The 21,064-nt window shown below is 44.6% G+C and overlaps 1 protein-coding gene and 1 pseudogene across 1 annotated transcript; one reads left to right on the top strand and one right to left on the bottom strand.

Annotated features, from left to right (window-relative positions):
• Window positions 1-7,113: 7,113 nt before the first annotated feature.
• On the top strand, window positions 7,114-15,342 carry LOC126993860 (serine/threonine-protein phosphatase 2A catalytic subunit beta isoform; the record flags this gene model as incomplete). Its single annotated transcript, XM_050852996.1, is given in 5 exon segments — window positions 7,114-7,382; window positions 11,334-11,543; window positions 12,028-12,291; window positions 12,637-12,917; window positions 13,217-15,342. Coding segments are annotated over 5 exon segments (930 nt in total). The 3' UTR covers window positions 13,290-15,342.
• A 1,584-nt stretch (window positions 15,343-16,926) lies between these two features.
• On the bottom strand, window positions 16,927-20,873 carry LOC126993864 (uncharacterized; annotated as a pseudogene).
• Window positions 20,874-21,064: the final 191 nt, after the last annotated feature.

The following is a 21,064-nucleotide window of genomic DNA, read 5'->3' on the forward strand; positions in this document are numbered from 1 at the left end:
CAAAATTTCTGGAAATTTCTGTACCCTCTGACAATGTGCTGCGGCACATAAAATAACCAAACCAAACCTAACTTACCTAACCAAACCTAACCTAATTGTTTTCACAACATTTCTTTGTTTTTCCATACTGTTTTGGTAAATATATAGATTATGCCCGGGTCTGAATCTTTATTATTTGTACCTCTCTACTGTTTCCTGGATAAAAACGAGTATCAAAATACCAAAGAAATGTTGTTGTAATACTTAATTACGTTAGGGTTTGGCGTATACGGCCAACCTTCTTGATCGGTTACATGGCTGGCTGAGCGACAATTCAGATTTTCATTGTATGTATTACAAGAATTAAATATTATCTTTTTAATTAGAAGTTACGCAGTGTAATACTTATCAAGTATGCAACTCTTTTACTGGGATATTAAAAGCAATTGTATACCTATATTGTTTGCCGATGTATTTACATTTTTATCCCTTAGATTATATCGTTGGGTCTTATCGTCTCATCGGTAACCTTGAACGAGACGATGGCGGAAAGTTTGGGCGGACACCGGACAATAATCTTGCAAAAAATCTGGAGAATTTCTGACAATTCGTTCAAATTTCAGAAGATTTTACAGTAATTTCTTAAATTCTGACAAAATGTCAAAATTTCAGAAGATCTCCAGAAATTTCTGACAATCTGGCAACACTGTTCTCTTCAACGGGTGGACTATACACCGGAAATAATGGTATACTAAATACTTAGGTATACTTAGGTGAGTGCTGGACGCAGGCCCAAGGGCCTCTATATCCAGATCTTCAGTAACAGCTCAAAAAAAACTATGGTATGGACATCTGTGGCGAAACAGACAACTTTGCTTCATAGTTAAAAAACACTTCTTGATGCTGCCAGTGGCGGTCAAGTCTCTTTTCAAATGTATAAATAAAGATAAGGATATAGTAAGGAGATCCATAGGCAATTACAGCCACGATAAATATATTCAATAACTTGAGATGCAAACCAAACCCACCTAGACAAATTCAAAACTCCGAGGGAGAAAATGATGTCATGGATAATTTCATATGCTTCAAGATAACGATTAACAGGCTTCGTGACGTGCTGATACGCTGGCAATATGAAGAAACATAGACAAAGATACCCTACAAATACATCGAGAAGCATACAGGGCACACAAATTTAAGACCCATTAGGAAGTCATTTTGTATCTCGATCCCAGTTCAGGCTCAAGGACTAATATGCTACGGAGGTGAGCACCGAGGCCACGCCCAGCTATAGCGTATGTTCCCTTGATGATGAATAGAGCTACTTGCAACAATAAACTATCAATCAATCAATCTACAAACCTTCGCCTCTTACATCAACCATTTCCAAAGGCCAAAAATGGGGTCTGTCGGGTTCACGGTACAAAAGAATGGTCAAGATACCGCCAGGATCATAAAACTATCCCTGGAAATGGCCAAAGCTCCTACGAAAGCCTTGTCAAATATGAGAGAGTGGACACCGAAATGTTGAAGAATATGGTCCTTAATTATTTGTAACTTTATCCTCTATAGTGCTTGTTAATGTCTTATCTATTATTTGTAAAGTCTGTGCTAGTTTTATGGCCCCCTGCAACCTTCTTCCAAAACTTTCAAAATGTCATATCTAAAAAAAGTCTGTCCAACCCCCCACCATGTATGTCGAGGCTGTTGACGGAGCTATCGGCGTTATCAAGGCGGTGAAACTGATAGCAAGGGTGGACTGATTATTGTGGCTCCGGGCTGTCTCAATACTCAAGGCTGACTGACTGACTGACTGGTTAACTGACTGATTGATTGTCTGGCTGACTTACTGGTTAACTGACTGACTGATTGGCCGGTTGACTGACTGACTGACTGACTGGTTGACAGGCTTATGTTAACTGACTGACTGATTGGCCGGTTGACTGACTGACTGACTGACTGGTTGACAGGCTTACGTTAACTGACTGACTGATTGGCTGGTTGTCTGACTGACTGGTTGACTGACTGGCTGGCTGGCTGACTGGCTGATTGACTGGTTGACTGACTGACTAACTGATTGACTGATGGATTGACTGACTGATCGCCCGACTGACTGATTGACTGACTGACTGACTGGCTTACAGGTTGACTGGTTGACTGATTGACTTGCTGGCTGACTGACACTGACTGATTGACTGACTGACTGGCTAATTGATTGGCTGACTGTATGACTGACTGACATAAGGAATAGATAAATTATTAAGTTTATGACTGAGTGACTGACTGGCTACATACATCAATAAACGAATGAATGCCTTTGGTAATTATTTAACTGATGTCATTTAAGTATACGATTTTTCAGCAAGGTCTCTTCTTTATTTTTTTTTTTTTTATAATATTCCTTCAGTCCCTCAGTGCACAACCAAACAATGAATTAATTACATATTCCACACTAACTACATAATTATATACTTCATTATCTATTAACATATTTATCTATTTGTTATATATAAATAGTCTCCTACATTTTTATCTATTCATTTATTTTGTTTTTTCAGTCACTCCCATTAATCGTGTATCTCATAATATATCACAACTTTGCTAAAACACGATCTATACGCTTCTTTTCCTTATCTTCTCTTCCTTCCTCGCGTCTTTCCTCTTATTCATTACTCCTTTAATAATATTCCTTCTCAGGCGTTTTCCTCCTTCGTTTCCTCCTCACACATTTTCCTTGTTACCATGACATTATTATATACTTTCGGTCAATGTTTTTCCTTCTTTTTTCGTTGTTGTTTTCCTCCTGCATAACCTTCATTACGTTTTCCCTTCATATTCTCCTTTCCTTAGATATTTTTTCCCCTATTTTCCTTCTATATTATCCTCCACGCATCTTTTCTCTTTCCTTTGTCTTCTTTTTTTGACAATTATTGTATTATTATTGCCTACATATTTACTTCATTTCCTTCGTAATTCATTATTATTATTATTTATTATTATTATTATCATGTTACCTTCCTCTTTTTTTATTTTATCTTCATTCTTCACTATCAATCAATCAATCAATCAATCATCAAAATTCCCTCTTATTCCAACATCCTTTTTGTTTATTTTTCTTCTCTTCCTATGTTTTTTTTCTTTGTTAAAATATATTTCTCTGCCTTGTAACCATAGATTCATTGTATATTATCTTCATTATAGCTCTTAGTTTCTCCTCACTCTATTCCGTTCTTATTTTTATCCGTCTATTTCGTCTTTTCATGCAGAGGTAGACAAAAATATGATTCTTTTCCTAATTCTAATCGATTTCACTGTCTTTGTCCTCATATATGTCTATCTACATTGTAATTCATCGTAACCCTATTATAACTTCACTATGTTCTATCTTATTCCACCATCTATCTTTTCGTCCTCCTCTTTTTTCTCCTCGATCCCTCTACAAAACAAACACACATCACGTGACGCCCCTATGGCCTAACACCCGCGTTTTGTTGATCAATAAATGACTCATCCATGACATCACCACCCCCTCTCTCTCCCTCTCTCTCTCTCTCTCTCTCTCTCTCTCTCTCTCTCTCTCTCTCTCTCTCTCTCAGCCATGTTACAAGTTGTTTTTTTCTTCTTTTTGGTGTGTGTGTGTGGGGAATGTGGTAGGACAAATGAAAGATAAGGAAGAAGTTGAAGAAGAAAAAGAAGAACAATGAAAGGAGGAGGACGTGTGTGTGTGTGTGTGTGTGTGTGTGTGTGTGTGTGTGTGTGTGTGTTTCATTCATTCTTACCACGTGGCCGTTTGTTTGGTTTCATCAATGACGCAACACTTTGTAAAACCGGCTTTCAAAGGTCGTGGCTATTTTTATTTTCTCACCTTTGTTTCTCGCTGTTATTTTTAGTTCACTCTGTTTCGGTGTTTGCTGTATGGTGTGTTGTTGGTTTTATGAGTGGGTGGGTGTGTGTGAATTACTTTTCCATATATCTCCCACCGCACCTTCGGGAGGTTGTGGAAGGCCTGTGTGCCGTCATTTAGGCCATGCTGTACCCTGACGAACGAAGGAAGGGAGGGGCGGTCAGTGCGCCCCTCCCTTCCTTCCTCTTTCCCACGTACGGTATTTTAAGCAAGGCCACGCAGGGCAATAGTTTATGGTTATGTAGGACAGCTATAGGCGGCAGAAAACAGACAGGCAGGCAGAATACGTAAGTAGGATAAGGTAAAGTTGGGGGCATTATATACGCAACAGCTGCGCGTGGCCTCGATACTCATCTCCGTCACAATTAATGGCCTTTGAGCCTGTGTTGGGTAAGAATTTAACCCATCACCCCGGGACACAGGGCCAGTGACACATCCGGGTTACCACAATTTACCTTCCCCAGGTTTCCCCAGGTAGGCTACCCATTTACTGACCAGTTAGAAAGAAAGGATGAACACGGGGCGGGCTGCACTCCGATTGCCCAGGCCGGGGGATTCGAATTCGGGCCCTCCGATTCGTAGCTCTTCTTCTTCTTCTTCTTTTTCTTCTTCTTCTTCTTCTTCTTCTTCTTCTTCTTCTCTTCGTTCTTCCTCTCTTCAATAATCTCTATATGACCTAAAAAAATAACACTTCATAGCCTTATACAGTAAGTTATTAGATTGGCGTTTTAATATTGTTATTATAATTATTATTATTATTATTATTATAATTATTATTATTATTATTATTATAATTATTATTATTATTATTATTATTATTATTATTATTATTATTATTATTATTATTATTATTATTATTATTATTATTATTATTATTATTATTATTATTATTATTATTATTATTATTATTATTATAATAATAATAATAATAATTACAATAATAATAATTATTATTATTATTGTTGTTGTTGTTGTTGTTATTGTTGTTAGATTTGCTTATGTATTATCTTGCCTATCATGTGATGGTTGAAGATTATGACGTGATTATATGTGTTCTATTTCTCTTTATCTCTTTAACTGTTGTGATTGTTTGTTTGTCTGCTGCTGAGGTTTACGTAGGTAGTGGTTGTAGATGGCTGTAAATGGATAAAACCGGTTGGATGGCAGCAAATGGCTGTAAATGACTATAAATGGCTGTACATGTCTGCGTATGGCTATTAATGTTTATTTATGGGTTTAATTGCCCATGTATGGCTGTTAATGGTTGTAAATGTCTGTAAATGGTTGTAAATGGCTTCAAGTGGCTGTCAATGGTTGTAAATGGCTGTGAATTATAATAAATTACTTTAATTGGTTGTATATGGCTGTAAATGCATGTTTTAAATGCTGTCAATGGTTGTAAATGGCTATAAATGATTGTGGCCTTATATGGCTGTCAATGGTTTTATATGGTTATAAATGGCTGTGAATGGTTGTAAGCGGCTAAGAATGGTTGCATTTGTATGTTAATGCTTCTGAATGGCTGTAAATGGTTGTAGATGGCTGCAAATGGTTGTAAATGGCTGTAAATGGTTGTAGATGGCTGCAAATGGTTGTAAATGGCTGTAAATGGTTGTAGATGGCTGCAAATGGTTGTAAATGGCTGTAAATGGTTGTAGATGGCTGCAAATGGTTGTAAATGGCTGTAAATGGTTGTGAATGGCTGCAAATGGTTGTAAATGGCTGTAAATGGTTGTAGATGGCTGCAAATGGTTGTAAATGGCTGTAAATGGTTGTAAATGGCTGCAAATGGTTGTAAATGGCTGTAAATTTTTGTGAATGGCTGCAAATGGTTGTAAATGGTAATGAATGGCTGCAAATGGTTGTAAATGGCTGTATGTGGTTGTAAATGGCTGTAAATGGTTGTAGATGGCTGCAAACGGTTGTAAATGGCTGTAAATGGTTGTATATGGCTGCAAATGGTTGTAAATGGCTGTAAATGGTTGTGAATGGCTGCAAACGGTTGTAAATGGCTGTAAATGGTTGTAGATGGCTGCAAACTGTTGTAAATGGTTGTAAATGGTTGTAAATGGTTGTAGATGGCTGCAAACGGTTGTAAATGGTTGTAAATGGTTGTAGATGGCTGCAAACGGTTGTAAATGGCTGTAAATGGTTGTAGATGGCTGCAAACGGTTGTAAATGGTTGTAAATGGTTGTAGATGGCTGCAAACGGTTGTAAATGGCTGTAAATGGTTGTAGATGGCTGCAAACTGTTGTAAATGGTTGTAAATGGCTGTAAATGGTTGTAGATGGCTGCAAACGGTTGTAAATGGCTGTAAATGGTTGTAGATGGCTGCAAACTGTTGTAAATGGTTGTAAATGGCTGTAAATGGCTGTAGATGGCTGCAAACGGTTGTAAATGGCTGTAAATGGTTGTAAATGTCTGTAAATGGTTGAAAATGTCTGTTTAAATGGTTGTAGGTGACTATAAATATGGCTGTGTTGTTGTTGTTGTTGTTGTTGTCGTGTAGCCTACGGTGTCATGCTGCTTGCCCAATCCTTCCATTACTCAGATACACGATAAGAACAGGTTTTCAAAGGTGTCACCCCTATGACTCATTTGTCTTCATCGCTTGTATTACAGTTTATGAAGTTTTGCTTACCATTAAAATTGCATCATACTATTTTTCTAAAGCTTTTGAAAATAGATATATCCCTTAAAAAAATTGAATATAACTTATTTGCAACTGGGAATAAGGAACATGTTTTAGTCTTATTTGACTCATGGCGGGTGAAATTTCAATTGATAAATAAATTATGCATAGAGGTAAATTTAATACATGCATTGGTGTCAATATTGTGGGAGTATTTTACAATTTTATGCCAGGTGCTGGTGTTTTAAAAGGTGCACCGCCCCTAGCCTCCACCCGGGTGCCTCTCGCCGGGGACACGACTGTCAGCCAGACGTGCCAGGGAGGCGCTTGGCTGGGCTCGAACCCTGCTCCGATGATGGGGGAATATTGTGCACCATGTAGCCAGCCATCACAAGTCAAAATATTCCAATGACACAGAATAAAACCCACGATAAGATATACCACCTGTAAACTCTGGCAACAATGTCTGTCATAATTATGGAATAAAAAGGTACTGGGGCATTTTGGGAGCAAACAAATACTCGAGACTTTTTGTATAATAACCTTAGGACTATTAGTAAACATCAACACTTTTTAAAACGGCATAATAACCCGTAGAATAAGGGAGACAATGTGTGCGTGGCGGCGTGCGGCAGCTGAAGCGTGACGTCACGAGCAAGGTCCGCCATATTGCTGCTGGTGGCCGCGGGGAGGAAGGGCGTCGCCGATATATATTCCCGCCACCTGTGTTCCTCCGCCACTAGTGAACCTTTAAGAGTGCCAGCATGGAGGAGAAAACCCAGATGAAGGAGCTGGACCAGTGGATAGACCAGCTGATGGAGTGCAAGCAGCTGGCGGAGAACCAGGTGAAGACGCTCTGCGAGAAGGTAAGGCCGGAGTGTTTTGACGCGCCTCAAGGTTATTTATTTATTTATTCCTTCCGGGGCACGCGGGGCACGTCGGGGGCTGCTTCCATCCTGGCGGGGCGGCGGGGCGGGGGCCGGGCGTGTGGCGGGGCGGGGCGCGGGGCGGGAGGGGCGCGAGGGGTCAGGTGGCCAGCAGGTTTCATTTTGTTTGTGAAGGACGTGTGTTGTGTGGCGCCTTCCTGCCTGGCCTTCCCCGGGCTGTCTTATCACTCCCGGGGACACATTCTCAAACTTTTCCACACCTTACCATATGAAATGAAAGGGCTCGAGTAGATTTTATATGGATTTTCATGGGTGGTTTCAATTCCCTGGCTGTAGATTACTTACTTGGTTTACTTGGTGGTCCACCGCTGCTCCCAATCCTCACCTCCCTGTCCTTTCGGGCCACCTGGTCATATATTGTATTTGAGGTTCGGCACCCAGCAGTATAGCCCTGCACCTGGGGTTCGTCTGGCTTGTCCAGGCTACGTAGACTAATTTTTCTGGCGGGCAGCCAGTGATGTTCCTCACTCCTTTTGGTAGGGCATTGAAAGTTTTCGGCCCCTCATGGACCAAACTTGCTGCCAGTAAGGTCCGGATCCTCTCTGGGCCTCGGTTGGCAGGCTGGTCCTTGTACACTTATGACCACTTCTCTCGGTGGTGTAAGGCTGCAGTGCAAGGGGTTTGGGGTTAGGTGCCTGGCCCTCCAGAATCTTCCACATGTAGATGGTGCGGTACCTATCCCTTCGTTGTTGTGAATAGAGCCCCAGCTCTGAGTCTGTCCCAGTATCCGAGGTCTCTCATCCCTGTGATCTGCCTCGTGAAAGACCTCTGCTTTCCAAGGTTTCTGTGCCATGAATGAGGAAAACTTGTGAGAACCTGTTTTATCTTCTCTGGGGCCCTTTTAAATAAGCAGTAACAAGATCCGGAAGTGTTTGAAAATACGAGTTTAGGCCCCTGCTTGGCCTCCCCGTGCCTGTGTGTGGTTCTCAATAACACCTCGCTGGCCATCAAATTCTTCCTTCCCTTACTCCTTCTGGCGGGCCAGAAGGCGAGGGGCAGTAGTAGCACCTGGCCCACTCATTGATGCTGATGTAGGTGCACTATTGCCGTTGCAGCGGCAGAGCAATAATCGCAGTTTTAGTTTAGGTTCTGGGCTGGTTCAGGGCTAATTCAGTCTTTCTTTTTCTAATTTTCCATTCTTCTGCATATACATTATTTTTTTCTTCTTCCTTTTAACTAGTTGGCTGGCCCATCCATTCTCTATAACAAGGAAATACAGTAGGAAAGTTGGATGGGCAAAAAACTACTGGCATGCTGGCCCATAAATTGGTTAATCGTGTTTGGAAAGCTACATGTGACTGTATGGGCTGGAAGGATGTGCCTGGAGACACTCATAGACTAGTGACTGGTGGCTACATTAATGCAACATTAATGGACACCGTGTTAGGCTCTTCACAGGATCACTTGAGTTCATAAACAGGTCTTAGAATACTGGCTACCAAAAATGATCTACCTTGGTAAAAAAAAAAAGGTTGCCTAGTTCTGTCCACTATTAAGTAAGGCTTTGTAACCCTTTAGAGTTGCATTACATAAGCATCAGAGCCTTAGCCTACCAAGTACTTTACAACTTTAACCCAAAGACCATGCATTACTAATCAGACCCAGGGAGCATTAGCCAGTGTTGTGTCTGGAGCTGGCTGCTTACTGGGAGTGATTTCTTTAGCCATCTTGATAAGGGTAGAGTTTTAAAGGTTGGTAGGGCTGGGCAAGGCTTGGGAGAGCATTAAAGGGAAGACCCATGACAAAATAAAGGTCAGGGGCACTTAATCCCATGACTGATGTTTTTATTTAGTTCAGTAGAAAATGGAATTTCATGGTGGGCAATGGCTTTGTAGCTGATGTGTGTGTGTGTGTGTTTGGCATCTTGGTCTTCTGCCATGATGAAGTAGCTATAAAGTACCCAACATTGCAAAAGTGCCTGACCTACATTGCATGTTTGCATCATGACATGACTGAGGCAGCCAGTTTAGTACAAGCAGCACATCATCACTGCATGTTGCTGAAGAGTGTTGAAGGATTATGTAGATGGTGATGGGAAGCTGTAGTAGTGGATGCCTTTGGCCAGGCTGATTATGTCCTTGACAGTGTTTGTTTGTCACTCTGAGCTGCTGCATCATTTGTCCACCACTGAAATGGGGGATTATGATTGCTCATTGTTTGTTGTCTGGTTGACAATGTCATTATGCAAGGAAGGAAGTTGTGGCCAGCTGACACCCAATTGTTGCCAGCATGAATAGAGGTGATTCCTAGTGTTGTCATGCAAGAGTGTGGTGATAGTGGTGAGAAGTGTGTTGCAGGGGTGTTTCCTGTCCGGATAGTTTCTGTATGGGGTTGTCAAGGTGAACCCTCCTGGTAGTCACACTGGCAGGTGTCACAGACAGGTGTGTTATGACACCACCTGGTATTGGGCAAGTGAGCCGCAGCTTTGATTAAGCTGATAAAGGCTGATAAAGATACCAGGAAGACAAACTGTTTTAGCTACATAGCAGTGACTTGATTTGACTAATATTCTACCAATTAATTAAATACAAAAATGTCCGGGTTTATTTTTTACTTTGAGGCCATGTTATGAAGGCAGATAAGGTGCTGCCTCCCTGGTGCTTCTGTGAGTGGTGCACTTTGCCCCCAGGAGTGTGGACACAAAGTTGCCTTCCTGAACTGATGTGTTACAGGACACCAAAACTCCCCCTACAGAAAATACTTGTTCCAGCCAGTGTTTGTGTTGATGGGGAGCTGCCCAGGCCCAATGTCTGTGTAATGAGCCTTTTACATGATGTTAATGCATAACTATTTATATCTTCACACTGAATACCAATGGATGAGATGTGAAGTAAATACATGCAAGGCATAGATCTAAACTAACTGCCTGTCATGCACTATGTATTCAGAGCAGTGTGGTCTACAGGTACACATATCTTACACCTTGCAGTTGAGCATCTCAGTAATGTTGTTAGCGAGACGAAAGCTGTGTTATGAAGTTGTATGTTGGTGTGCATGGTGTGTAGGGCTCCCTTGCATCAGCTGACTGCTTTAGTGTGTCCCTGGAGAAGCCCACACACAGTGTTTGGCTCAAGTAGCCATTAATATGTAGGACTTAATGTTTTTGTTTGTTCAACATGGACTTCAATCATTTCAGTTTATAAATCTCTTTAAAAGAAAATGACTAGTGGTTAAAAATGGATTCTGCTGTTTATTTGTTACTGGAGTAATTACATATACTGAGACCATCGTGATGCACCAAGCTGCCACTAGGAATGCTGAGTGTTTGCATAACCTGTTGGTTCGTTCCCATAAGGTGTCAGTTTGCTGGGCCTCTTCAAAATAGGAAGCATTAAAGGAGAAGGAGCACCAGGGACCTAAAGGGGAAGCAGTTACACAGTACACACTTGGCCCAGAATTGATTGGGTGTTTGTTGGTGTGTGGGAACTGCATTTGTGCATCACTAGAAGCCCCATCTGTGCACCTGTCTGTAACCTGGGGCAGTGTTCTTTATATCAGCCAGAATTTAGGTTTTGTTGAACACTTTATTGTACCTTCAACATTGAGGATCCAACAGGCCTCAATTTTTCCTTTAGGATAACTTGTACTGCATTTATTATATCAATTGTTTATCTCTGCATTGGCACCATGGCACTACCACATGTTTTCTGTATTACTCCAATGGGAAACCAATTATTTCTATTTTGTTTAGGTACCGGTAATTCATGTTCACTACAGTTAGAGAGGAATAAGCCTGACATTATTTGAAGCAATGAGAGCAGGTGATGGTTTACATATCTTTCAAGGTTAGTTTATTCTCTTTTTGGGTTTGGGGACACAAGAATGTGATGATGTCATAATCCTAACCCATGCTGTTCCCCGTCCCTGCAGGCCAAGGAGGTGCTGGCCAAGGAGAGCAATGTACAGGAAGTCAAGTCTCCAGTCACAGTCTGTGGGGATGTCCATGGACAGTTCCACGACCTCATGGAGCTCTTCAAGATTGGCGGCCGGTCTCCAGACACAAATTATCTTTTTATGGGGGATTATGTTGACAGAGGCTATTATTCTGTAGAGACAGTCACCTTGCTAGTTTGTTTAAAGGTAAGTGTTCGGTTATTGTCATTAATCATTGGATGATTTTCAATAATAGTATATTTTATGGTCTGTAATACATTTTTGCTGTGAACTATTACGTGATAAATCTACATATAGCCATGTGTAGCATCCTGTGTGACAGAGCCTGTGCAGCCTAAAAACCTTTGAGCTATTTTAGTCACCTGTGACTCGGTGTTTGGGCAAGATGGGCACCGTGAGGGTGCTGAGTTCTACCAGGTGTTGAGTTGTTTGAGTACATGTCAACAAGGAGTCATTTGTGTATGCTTTTTGTGGGGCAGCCACATGTTGAGCCCTGAGGACAGTGACCTGGGGGGTGGGTGACTGTGCCCTGGCAAGGCACCCACCACCACCACTGCTGCCGACACCCAGAGTGACTCATGGCCTCAGGCTGGCAGGGTGCCATGCAGGGCGTGTGAATGGCTGCATGTAGTAAGGCCCTGTGTTACCTAACGTTGCCTTCCCCTCGCAGGTCAGATTCCGGGAACGGATAACAATCCTCCGCGGCAACCACGAGTCCCGGCAAATCACTCAAGTGTACGGGTTTTATGATGAGTGTCTTCGAAAATATGGGAACGCCAACGTTTGGAAATACTTCACAGACCTATTTGACTACCTGCCCCTGACAGCGTTAGTAGACAGCCAAATCTTCTGCCTCCACGGCGGCCTCTCCCCCTCCATAGACACACTGGACCACATCAGGGCCCTGGACAGGCTCCAAGAAGTTCCACATGAGGTGAGTCTAGGCACGGCAGTCCAGTGTTACAGTCACATCATTGGGGTGTGAAAGAGATGTGTCAGTGGTGCTGACAATGCTGTAGTAGTTTATGAAATACTTCTATTACCTGAATCATGTTTTTTACAATATGTAGAAGTTGGATTTCACAATGTTTGACTCAGGAAATGAACACGGGTCACATCTATGGTTTTCTGTATTTTTCCTTCAATTAGATATAATGTATCATTGTACACAAAAACTGATAGGATTGGTAATGTGTAAGACACATTGAGCTATGTCAGGCCTGTGTGCAGAAAGTCAATTTGAATGTTGTGACAGCAGGCAATATGTATATCCTTGCAGGGTCCCATGTGTGACCTGCTGTGGTCTGACCCGGACGACCGTGGCGGCTGGGGCATCTCCCCGCGCGGTGCCGGCTACACTTTCGGCCAGGACATCTCAGAGACTTTCAACCACTCCAATGGCCTCACACTGGTCTCCAGGGCTCACCAGCTGGTCATGGAGGGCTACAACTGGTGCCATGACCGGAATGTTGTAACAATCTTCTCGGCACCTAACTATTGCTACCGCTGTGGCAACCAAGCAGCTATCATGGAGCTGGACGACTCCTTGAAGTATTCATTGTGAGTATTGGGGTCTGGATCGGGGTTGCGTTTGCACCTTAACTCAGAGCAGGACTTCTTAGAAGCAAAGTGTTGTAATAAATGGAATGATTGGAATACAGGTTTTGTAGCTGCTTTTCTTCTTTTCGTTTAACATCCTTACCTTCCCTTATGGGGTTGGACAAGTTTTTGTAATGGATAACAAAGAATAGGTATTCACAATAATGAAAAATAGTTGGGTATCTAATTTAGTGGTGGTTAAAATCTGTTTTTCTGCCGTTGACAAAGTATCCTAATCTCCTTGTTTGTTTGTTCCCCAGCCTTCAGTTTGACCCCGCCCCGAGGAGAGGGGAGCCACACGTCACGCGCAGGACTCCAGACTACTTCCTGTAGATGCCCCCTTCTGCTCCTTCACCAACAGCATTGTCCCCCCATCACCCCCCACTAACATGCTACACATTCGTACACCACACATTTCGGATACACCACTACAAGGGTATTTCCATATCTGTTATTTGATACAAGTCAGTAATGGTATCTTAAAATTGAACTGCTCATTATTAAGATTATTATTATATATTTATTATTTTGTTTTTTTATTTTTTTGCCAATTGTGGAAGGTCCAGATTTGTTGGCGTCCACCTTCGTATTTATTGATATCTTTTGTTAGACATTCTTTTGAGGAAACTGCAGGCTCAGTTGCCATTACTGTATAATTGTGAATTCATCAACCACCAGCAGACACTCCCATTAGCCAGTCAGTTCCTGGGGAGCTGAGGATGTGTTGGTGTTGTGATTAACACACTAAAACCTTATTGTCAACTCACAGCCTCAGTCAGGAAAGGCAGAGAGATTTATTTATTTAAATTTCCACATTGTCTGTTGAGTCTTGTGGTTCTAGACTTAAGAATCATATCCTACCTGCTCATGTATTATGATGGAAACAAATTTTACATGCAGTTTCTGTGATGAAGCAAAAGGTAAATTTCATATTGTGCCAGACTTTGCAGCCACTCTGGACTGCTATAAATAAAGGGTGAGCCAGCAGTCTCTGTGTGTTGTGGTCACTGCTATCCTTCAGTACACACAGCATTAGCTTCTCAGAGTCAGTATAGGCCAATGGAGTGTACAGTGAATATGAAGGGGAAGCTGGTAGGTTGGTGTTCCAAATGATTGAATCCTGTTTCTCTGGGAACAAGTCTGTCTCAGCCACAGGTGGCTTTGCTTGTATCAGTAATCCTTGTGTTAATGGCAGTTGTGACCAATGTATAGTGAGTCAGTTGCATGAGATCATGAGCATTGTTGCATTTTATGTAAAGGTGAGAAGAAAGTGTCCCTGGTTTTCTTTTCTAAGTTGCCGCCAGAATTGCGATGGTTTGTTCATCAGGAATCGGTTGTGTTCTCACCCGAGGCACTTCAAGGCCCCAGTGGATCACGCTGCCGCAGGACCTTGGCAGGGTGTTCTCGGCCGCTCCTCTTGCCAGACAGTTGTGTTGAACCTAAGACGCTTCTCATTTCCCTTGTTGTCTTGCAGAACGCAAGTGTCGTAGGGCCTCCACCGTGACCCTGACCTCTGTTCACCTTGACCTGTGCTGAGCCTCTGTCTCAACTATGCTTGCACTTGAGTTTTTGTATACATGTCTATGTTTTATTCTGTCCTGTCTTCATCCAATCTCTTCTGGTCTCTGTGTGTAATGATAATTTGCTCCATAATGATGCTTGGTAGTCCTACAGTTTGTGATGTTGGTGGAATCTTTTTTTTACACTATTTATTATAACCATCTTAGACAAATTTGGTAACTAGCGTGTTTAGTGACAATGGTATTTCCGAGACTAAAGTACCGAAGCAGTGCAGTTTATTGCTGTACAAGAGATTCACTATAGACGTCAGCAACTTACCCTTCATATCAAGATGAACTGAAGATTCATATAGGCACGTACATATATATTCTCTATATAAATATATATACTTCCTTTGGAGTCATTTTGAAAGTTAGTCCAAATACTTTAGTACTAATATCTCCTCTAGGACCCGAGAATCCACTATGTTTTGTTTCATGTTGTCGTAGCGGAGGCTAGATACAAGCACAAGTGTCGGGGTTCTGCATTGTTATCATGGATGTTTGGCGGTGTTTGAATGCTTCATTACAAAATATATTTGTGATCAGTACTACTCCATTAGACCAGATCAGGTGTATGCTGTGTTGAGCTGACATCTCTGTGGCCCGCTGAAGCCCTCATGTTTCATCTTCACTGTTTGTTTCCCCAGTTGTGAGAGAAGTTCCATTATCCGTAGTTATGTTTTATCGATGCTCGTCTCGTGTTAACCACCAGACTCGGCCAGGGAATCCAGTACCATAATGAGCAAGTGAATGTATCAACAGCATGGTTATGTGTGAACAGTTAAACAAATACTTAGTTCTACTCCAATAAAGTCAGTGACAAACTCTGTGTATTGTATCCTCTCCGTGGGGGACACTGGGCAAGGCAACAAACGCTGCTCAAGTACCCAGTGTTCATGTGAGTCAAATTAGGTTAACGGTCATGGATACTTGGCTGAGAGGTAATAGTGATGTCTTTGCTGCCCAGTGACCATGTCCTTGCTGGGTAGTGTATGTCTTAGTGAAGTGTTGCCAGCAGGGGTGTGGAGTCGGGCATAAAAAATTCAGACTCCGACTCCACCCCCTTCCCCCTCCCTCTCTTCTGCAGTACTGTGGTAGGAAAATCAAACCCAGCCACACCACACTACCACTCATCACACCCTACCACACCACACATCACACGCAGCCACACCAACCCATATACCACAACCAGTCACTCCACATGACACATCACATCCAGCTACACCACAGCAAACATCACATGCACCCACACTACTCCCCACACCACACCCAGCCACACTAGACCACACATTATATCAAGCCACACCATACCACACCCAGCTACACCTTGCACCACACCATACCCAGCCACACTAGACCACACATTATATCAAGCCACACCACACCATACCACACCCAGCTACACCTTACACCACACTCAGCCACATGACATCACACATCATATCAAGCCACACCACACCATACCACACCCACCCTCACCATGCCTAACACCACACCACTCATTACACCCAGCCACACCACACTACACATCACACCACACCTAACACCACAACCAGCCACATCACCACACATCACACCCAGCCACACTACACCACACATCACACCAAGCAATACCACACCACTACACTACACATCACACTCAGTCACACCAAACCCAACTACATCACACCCAGCCACACTACACTTCACACCATTCCCAGCCACACCACAACACATCACACAAACTCACAACACACTCAGTCACAGCACACCTCTCATCACTTCCAGCCACGCCATCTCGCACATCACACCCAGCCACACCTTACCATACACCACACATCACACCCAGCCACACCACACCTCACACTGCACTCAGCCACACCACACCACATCTCGCACACAGCCACATCACATCTCACCATACCCAGCAACATCACATCACACCTCAGACAATTTACACCACACTCAGCAACCCGCACCACACACTATATTACTTAGTCACAGCCACAGCCACATCACGCATCACACTCAGCCACACCAAACCACACACTTAAAAGACAACCCAATGCTGAGCTCTGAGCAGCTTAACACAGATTCAGTGCTGAGTGGAGATGCACACGAGTAAATTACAATAATCAGACTCGCCTGGAACAGCACATATCGTTGGGTACGTCTTATACGACATCGTCTAGCTCTAGTAATTTATCTCATTAATTCACAGATTAATAATCCATATTTCCATAAAAAACAATCATTCCATGATTTTTTTTCAAAAATCTCAAGAGCTCACAAAAACTTGCCTCAGACAAATTTGTGGAAAAATTTCGTAAATTGGCAACACTGTTCTAGTAGTGCTGCCAAGTACGTTATACGTTAAATATACGAGAACTGATTATGTAAAGGAGTCGGAGTCGGAGATATTTTTACAGATTCCGACCCCGGTCAAAAGTAGCCGACTCCTCCAACTCCACACCCCTGGGTTGCCAGGCACTGAAATCTGTGTACACAGATGGGAGTAAAACAACAGACCAATTGAAATGGAAATGACCCTTTCTGTACTACAGCAAACTGTTGGAGCAGTGGCTACCATTGCCACAATAAACCCTCCAGGGAATGAGAAGCCCAGAACTGTACAGTGGTGGAGGCATACAGTACAACAAAGGACATTTGGGTCTACCACAAATGGTATTACTAGTTACTACAACAGCCACAAGCAGTCTTGTAGCCACAGGTCCTGGACTAATAGTCATAGTATTGTGCAGGGCTATGGGCCACCTGTACACAGCAATGTAGGGCTGGGCACCTATCACAGTCTAGAATTGCTGCCCTGACATTGCCTCGGCGCAGTGTTGTCGTCGGGGTGGAAATATACCTGAGTAAAGACTTGGATATACATGACTATCAAACAGAGACAAAGTATGGAGCTGCTATTGTTTATTAGTGTGAAAATACTCTATTAATGTCAAACTTCCCTCTCCAAGCACCCAGGGAAGGAATGCAAACTAAAGTTCACAGTTCAATAAATCGGTTTTCCCATTGCTAGTCAAGCACACCTCGTAAGGCAATCAGGACTCTGAAGTCACTGGCCAGGCACGAGAATCCCCAACACAGTCATGGTGAGGTTGAGGGAATAAATGCAGCGAGAGCCTCTGAAGGAATTCTTTGCCTGAAGATGGATGAGGCGGAGGTTTAGCTAGGAATACTCTCATCATGGAGGTGGATGTGGAAAACAGTAACAGGTGAAGTGCATGATGAATTCACTGCAGCTGAAGTGACTTGTGGAAGACAAAATTCAAGACAGCCCGCCAACGCGGTCATGGAACAATCTGTTATGCATGTGGTTGTAATTCTGATAGGGATTTTTCAGTGTATTATCCATACTTGGGTCACAAAACATGACTGCACTCCCCAAAATAGGAATAAATACTGTACTTATATGGTATACAAAGGCATTAATTTACAGCTAACACCGTGTCTTCTTAGTTGAGGAGAGTATTGTATGGCTGTCCTTGGTGAAGGCCTCAAGAGAGGGGGCAAAAGGCAGCATGGTCAGTATGTTGCACAACGGGCCCCTGCCTCGCCGCGCCCAGTGTTTGATGGCGGCCTTGTAGGCACGCAGGAGCCAATCACTGTGTGGCCTCAATCTTCAACACTGCATCCAGTCCGGGTGTTCCTTGGGGCGGCAGGCGCGTGGGCACTCCGCCGTGAGTCTTTCCCACCTGTACATCTTTCGGTACGACCTCATGCCCACGAAAGTGAAGTTAACTCTCCGCGTCGGGAAGGGCAGAGCGGTAGGGTACTTGTGGCACCTGAAGGAGTCGTGCATTGTGACGTTGTGCTGGGCTGCGGGCCACACCAGCGACTGTACAGGGCAGGGCCACGGGTTAGTGTGAAGCTGGATGGACGCGGTACTTTAAAATGCAATTAATAATGATGTATAATATTAAAGTTTGCTACTTCCAAGAAAGTTTTAGGAATGGCCGTGCATGGCACAACCTGGTGATGCAATAGTATCTTTGGCTTGAGCAGCTACTGAGTTACCCTCAGGATGTGTTGGTCACCCCCGGGCCCGTGCGGCTCACAGAAGGCCGCGTCCCGCGCCGCCACCGCCACAGAGTGTCGCCAGGAAGTGCAGCCGCCGAACAAGCCCGCCAGGATGGCTGCGGCGTGGAAGGGGTTGTCCCGCATGACGTGGTAACACTGCGGAGAGAGGAAGAAGCACTGAACCTTTATGATTCCCAACGTCATCGTGCGTTACGAAACATCCTCTAGGTTACATGAGAATGAGTTTTCTCCAGACTCTGAGCAGCCTTGGAGGTTGAGTTTGGAATAAGAATGATGTAAGGGAGAGTCATGGTAACAGCACGCCGTGTTTGGGTACTGGTGGGCGTGTGGTGTGCTGGATGAGTTGGGTGCGTGTAACCTCACGGTCCTCACCCTGCCTCCACGGAGCCACTGGTCCACGGCCGCTACCTCCCGCAGCAGCAAGGGCGAGTCGGCGTCACGCAACATGTACCGATGCACCAGGCGGTCTCCGAACACTGCGAACCTCCACACACGCGGATGCGTCCCGCTCACGTCACCAAGCCCTGGAAGGCACCAGCCCCATCTTCAGACAAAGGTGCCCCAGGGACTGATGACCCGCCTGACTGACTGACACTGACGGCCTGACTAATACACCAACTCTCTCTTCTTTGACAGATGAAAATTTTTATGTGCGACACAACGTGCTGGTCAGCCAAGGTGCTGGGGTTACCATGACAAACTGAGGTGTATGCTCATTACCTGGCAGGCGGGAAACGTCACAGAAGTCCAGGTGTGGGTACTGGCAGGCCAGGGGGCAGGCCCACGAGTAGGGTGCGCTGGTGTTGTCAACGTACACCCTCATGCTCCAGCCCGGGTACACCTGCACACGCCAGAAAGAGTTTTGAGAGAGGAGGCATGAGTTTGAGGCTTTCAGGTAGCAGTGAGTGCATTAGTGCTTCCCGGAACTCCAGTGATGGACGACTTACCCACAGCACAGCGTCCCGCGGCACCACCTACCTCCTGAATCCGCGGTACTAGCTGCGTGAGGCCTTGCCGGTACACTTCCCATGCAGCGCCGCCCAGGGAGTAGACCACCGCCTGTAGGGGAGCGAGAGGTGGTGGGCACTGAGTATACAGCGATAAATATATTATGTCATTCTCGAGACTGGTTGACCCCATGCAGCTCGTTGCGGCTGGGGCTGGCTACTCAAGACTAACTGTTTCCCTGCAGCTTGGTGAGGCTGGGGCTGGCTACTCAAGACTAACTGTTTCCCTGCAGCTTGGTGAGGCTGGGGCTGGCTACTCAAGACTAACTGTTTCCCTGCAGCTTGGTGAGGCTGGGGCTGGCTACTCAAGACTAACTGTTTCCCTGCAGCTTGGTGAGGCTGGGGCTGGCTACTCAAGACTAACTGTTTCCCTGCAGCTTGGTGAGGCTGGGGCTGGCTACTCAAGACTAACTGTTTCCCTGCAGCTTGGTGAGGCTGGGGCTGGCTACTCAAGACTAACTGTTTCCCTGCAGCTTGGTGAGGCTGGGGCTGGCTACTCAAGACTAAATATTAGACGGAGAAGATGGCTGGGGCATCCATACTGTCCCTCTGATGTTACAGATGACTAAACCCTTATTTACGATATAATGACATGCCGGCAATAGATGGCGGAATAGTTGGCCTACTTACCCTCTGCGCCGCGCCCCTGAGGGTGGCGAGGTCACCACAGGTGGACTCTCCCAAGGTGGCCTTGATGTGCTGCAGGAGGCGGGACGGGGCGGCGGCCGGGCAGACGTGAGGCAGCAGGGCCGTGACGGTGCGGCGGCACTGGCACGGACTCACCTCCACCTCGACCTGTGGGGCAGGGGGAGGGGTACCAGCCACGTTAAGAAAAGGACAGAATTAACGCAGCTCATGACCACAATCTGTTAGATAAATGGTCACTATTACTTTGATTCTCATTATTTCCGGTTTTATTTTATTGAAAAATAAGAATAATGTGGTGGCTCCCATGATCCCTTTCCCGTACACACCGGGCACTCGTGCAGAGTGGCCCCCGCGCCCACTGCCTCCTGCCACTCGTCCCGCGGCGGGCTGCTCGCCTCAGTCTGTCCTGCAGGGCTCGTGCCTCGCAGGTACAGCCTCCAACCGCCGGGGCCCTGCCTGCAGTTCAGCCTGGCGGGGCGTGAGGTGATGGTGGGCAGCGTGCCCAGGAGCGGCATGGCCTGGGACTGCGTTGAGTGTACCTGGGCTGCTGGACCCTGATGTGGCGAGGAGGCGAGGTAGAGAGACAAGAGCAAGACGAAGGTGAGGCACGCCACGGTTCGTTTGAGGGCCCGCTTCCACGGTCCCAGCCACTCCATCCTGACACAACCAAAATATTGAAAAGTCAGAGAGGGTAAAAAATTCAATACTATAAAACTATAGTATTTTCCATCACTGAGGTATTTAACTATGTTGCTGATGACCGGCGTCCGTGTTGGCAGGAGCATAAATCCCACTGCTACGTGGATAAACGGTTCCTCTTTACGAAACAAATATTAACGAGAAAAAA

This window comes from Eriocheir sinensis, unplaced genomic scaffold (assembly GCF_024679095.1).
Source record: "Eriocheir sinensis breed Jianghai 21 unplaced genomic scaffold, ASM2467909v1 Scaffold690, whole genome shotgun sequence".
NCBI classification, from domain to species: Eukaryota; Metazoa; Arthropoda; class Malacostraca; order Decapoda; family Varunidae; genus Eriocheir; species Eriocheir sinensis.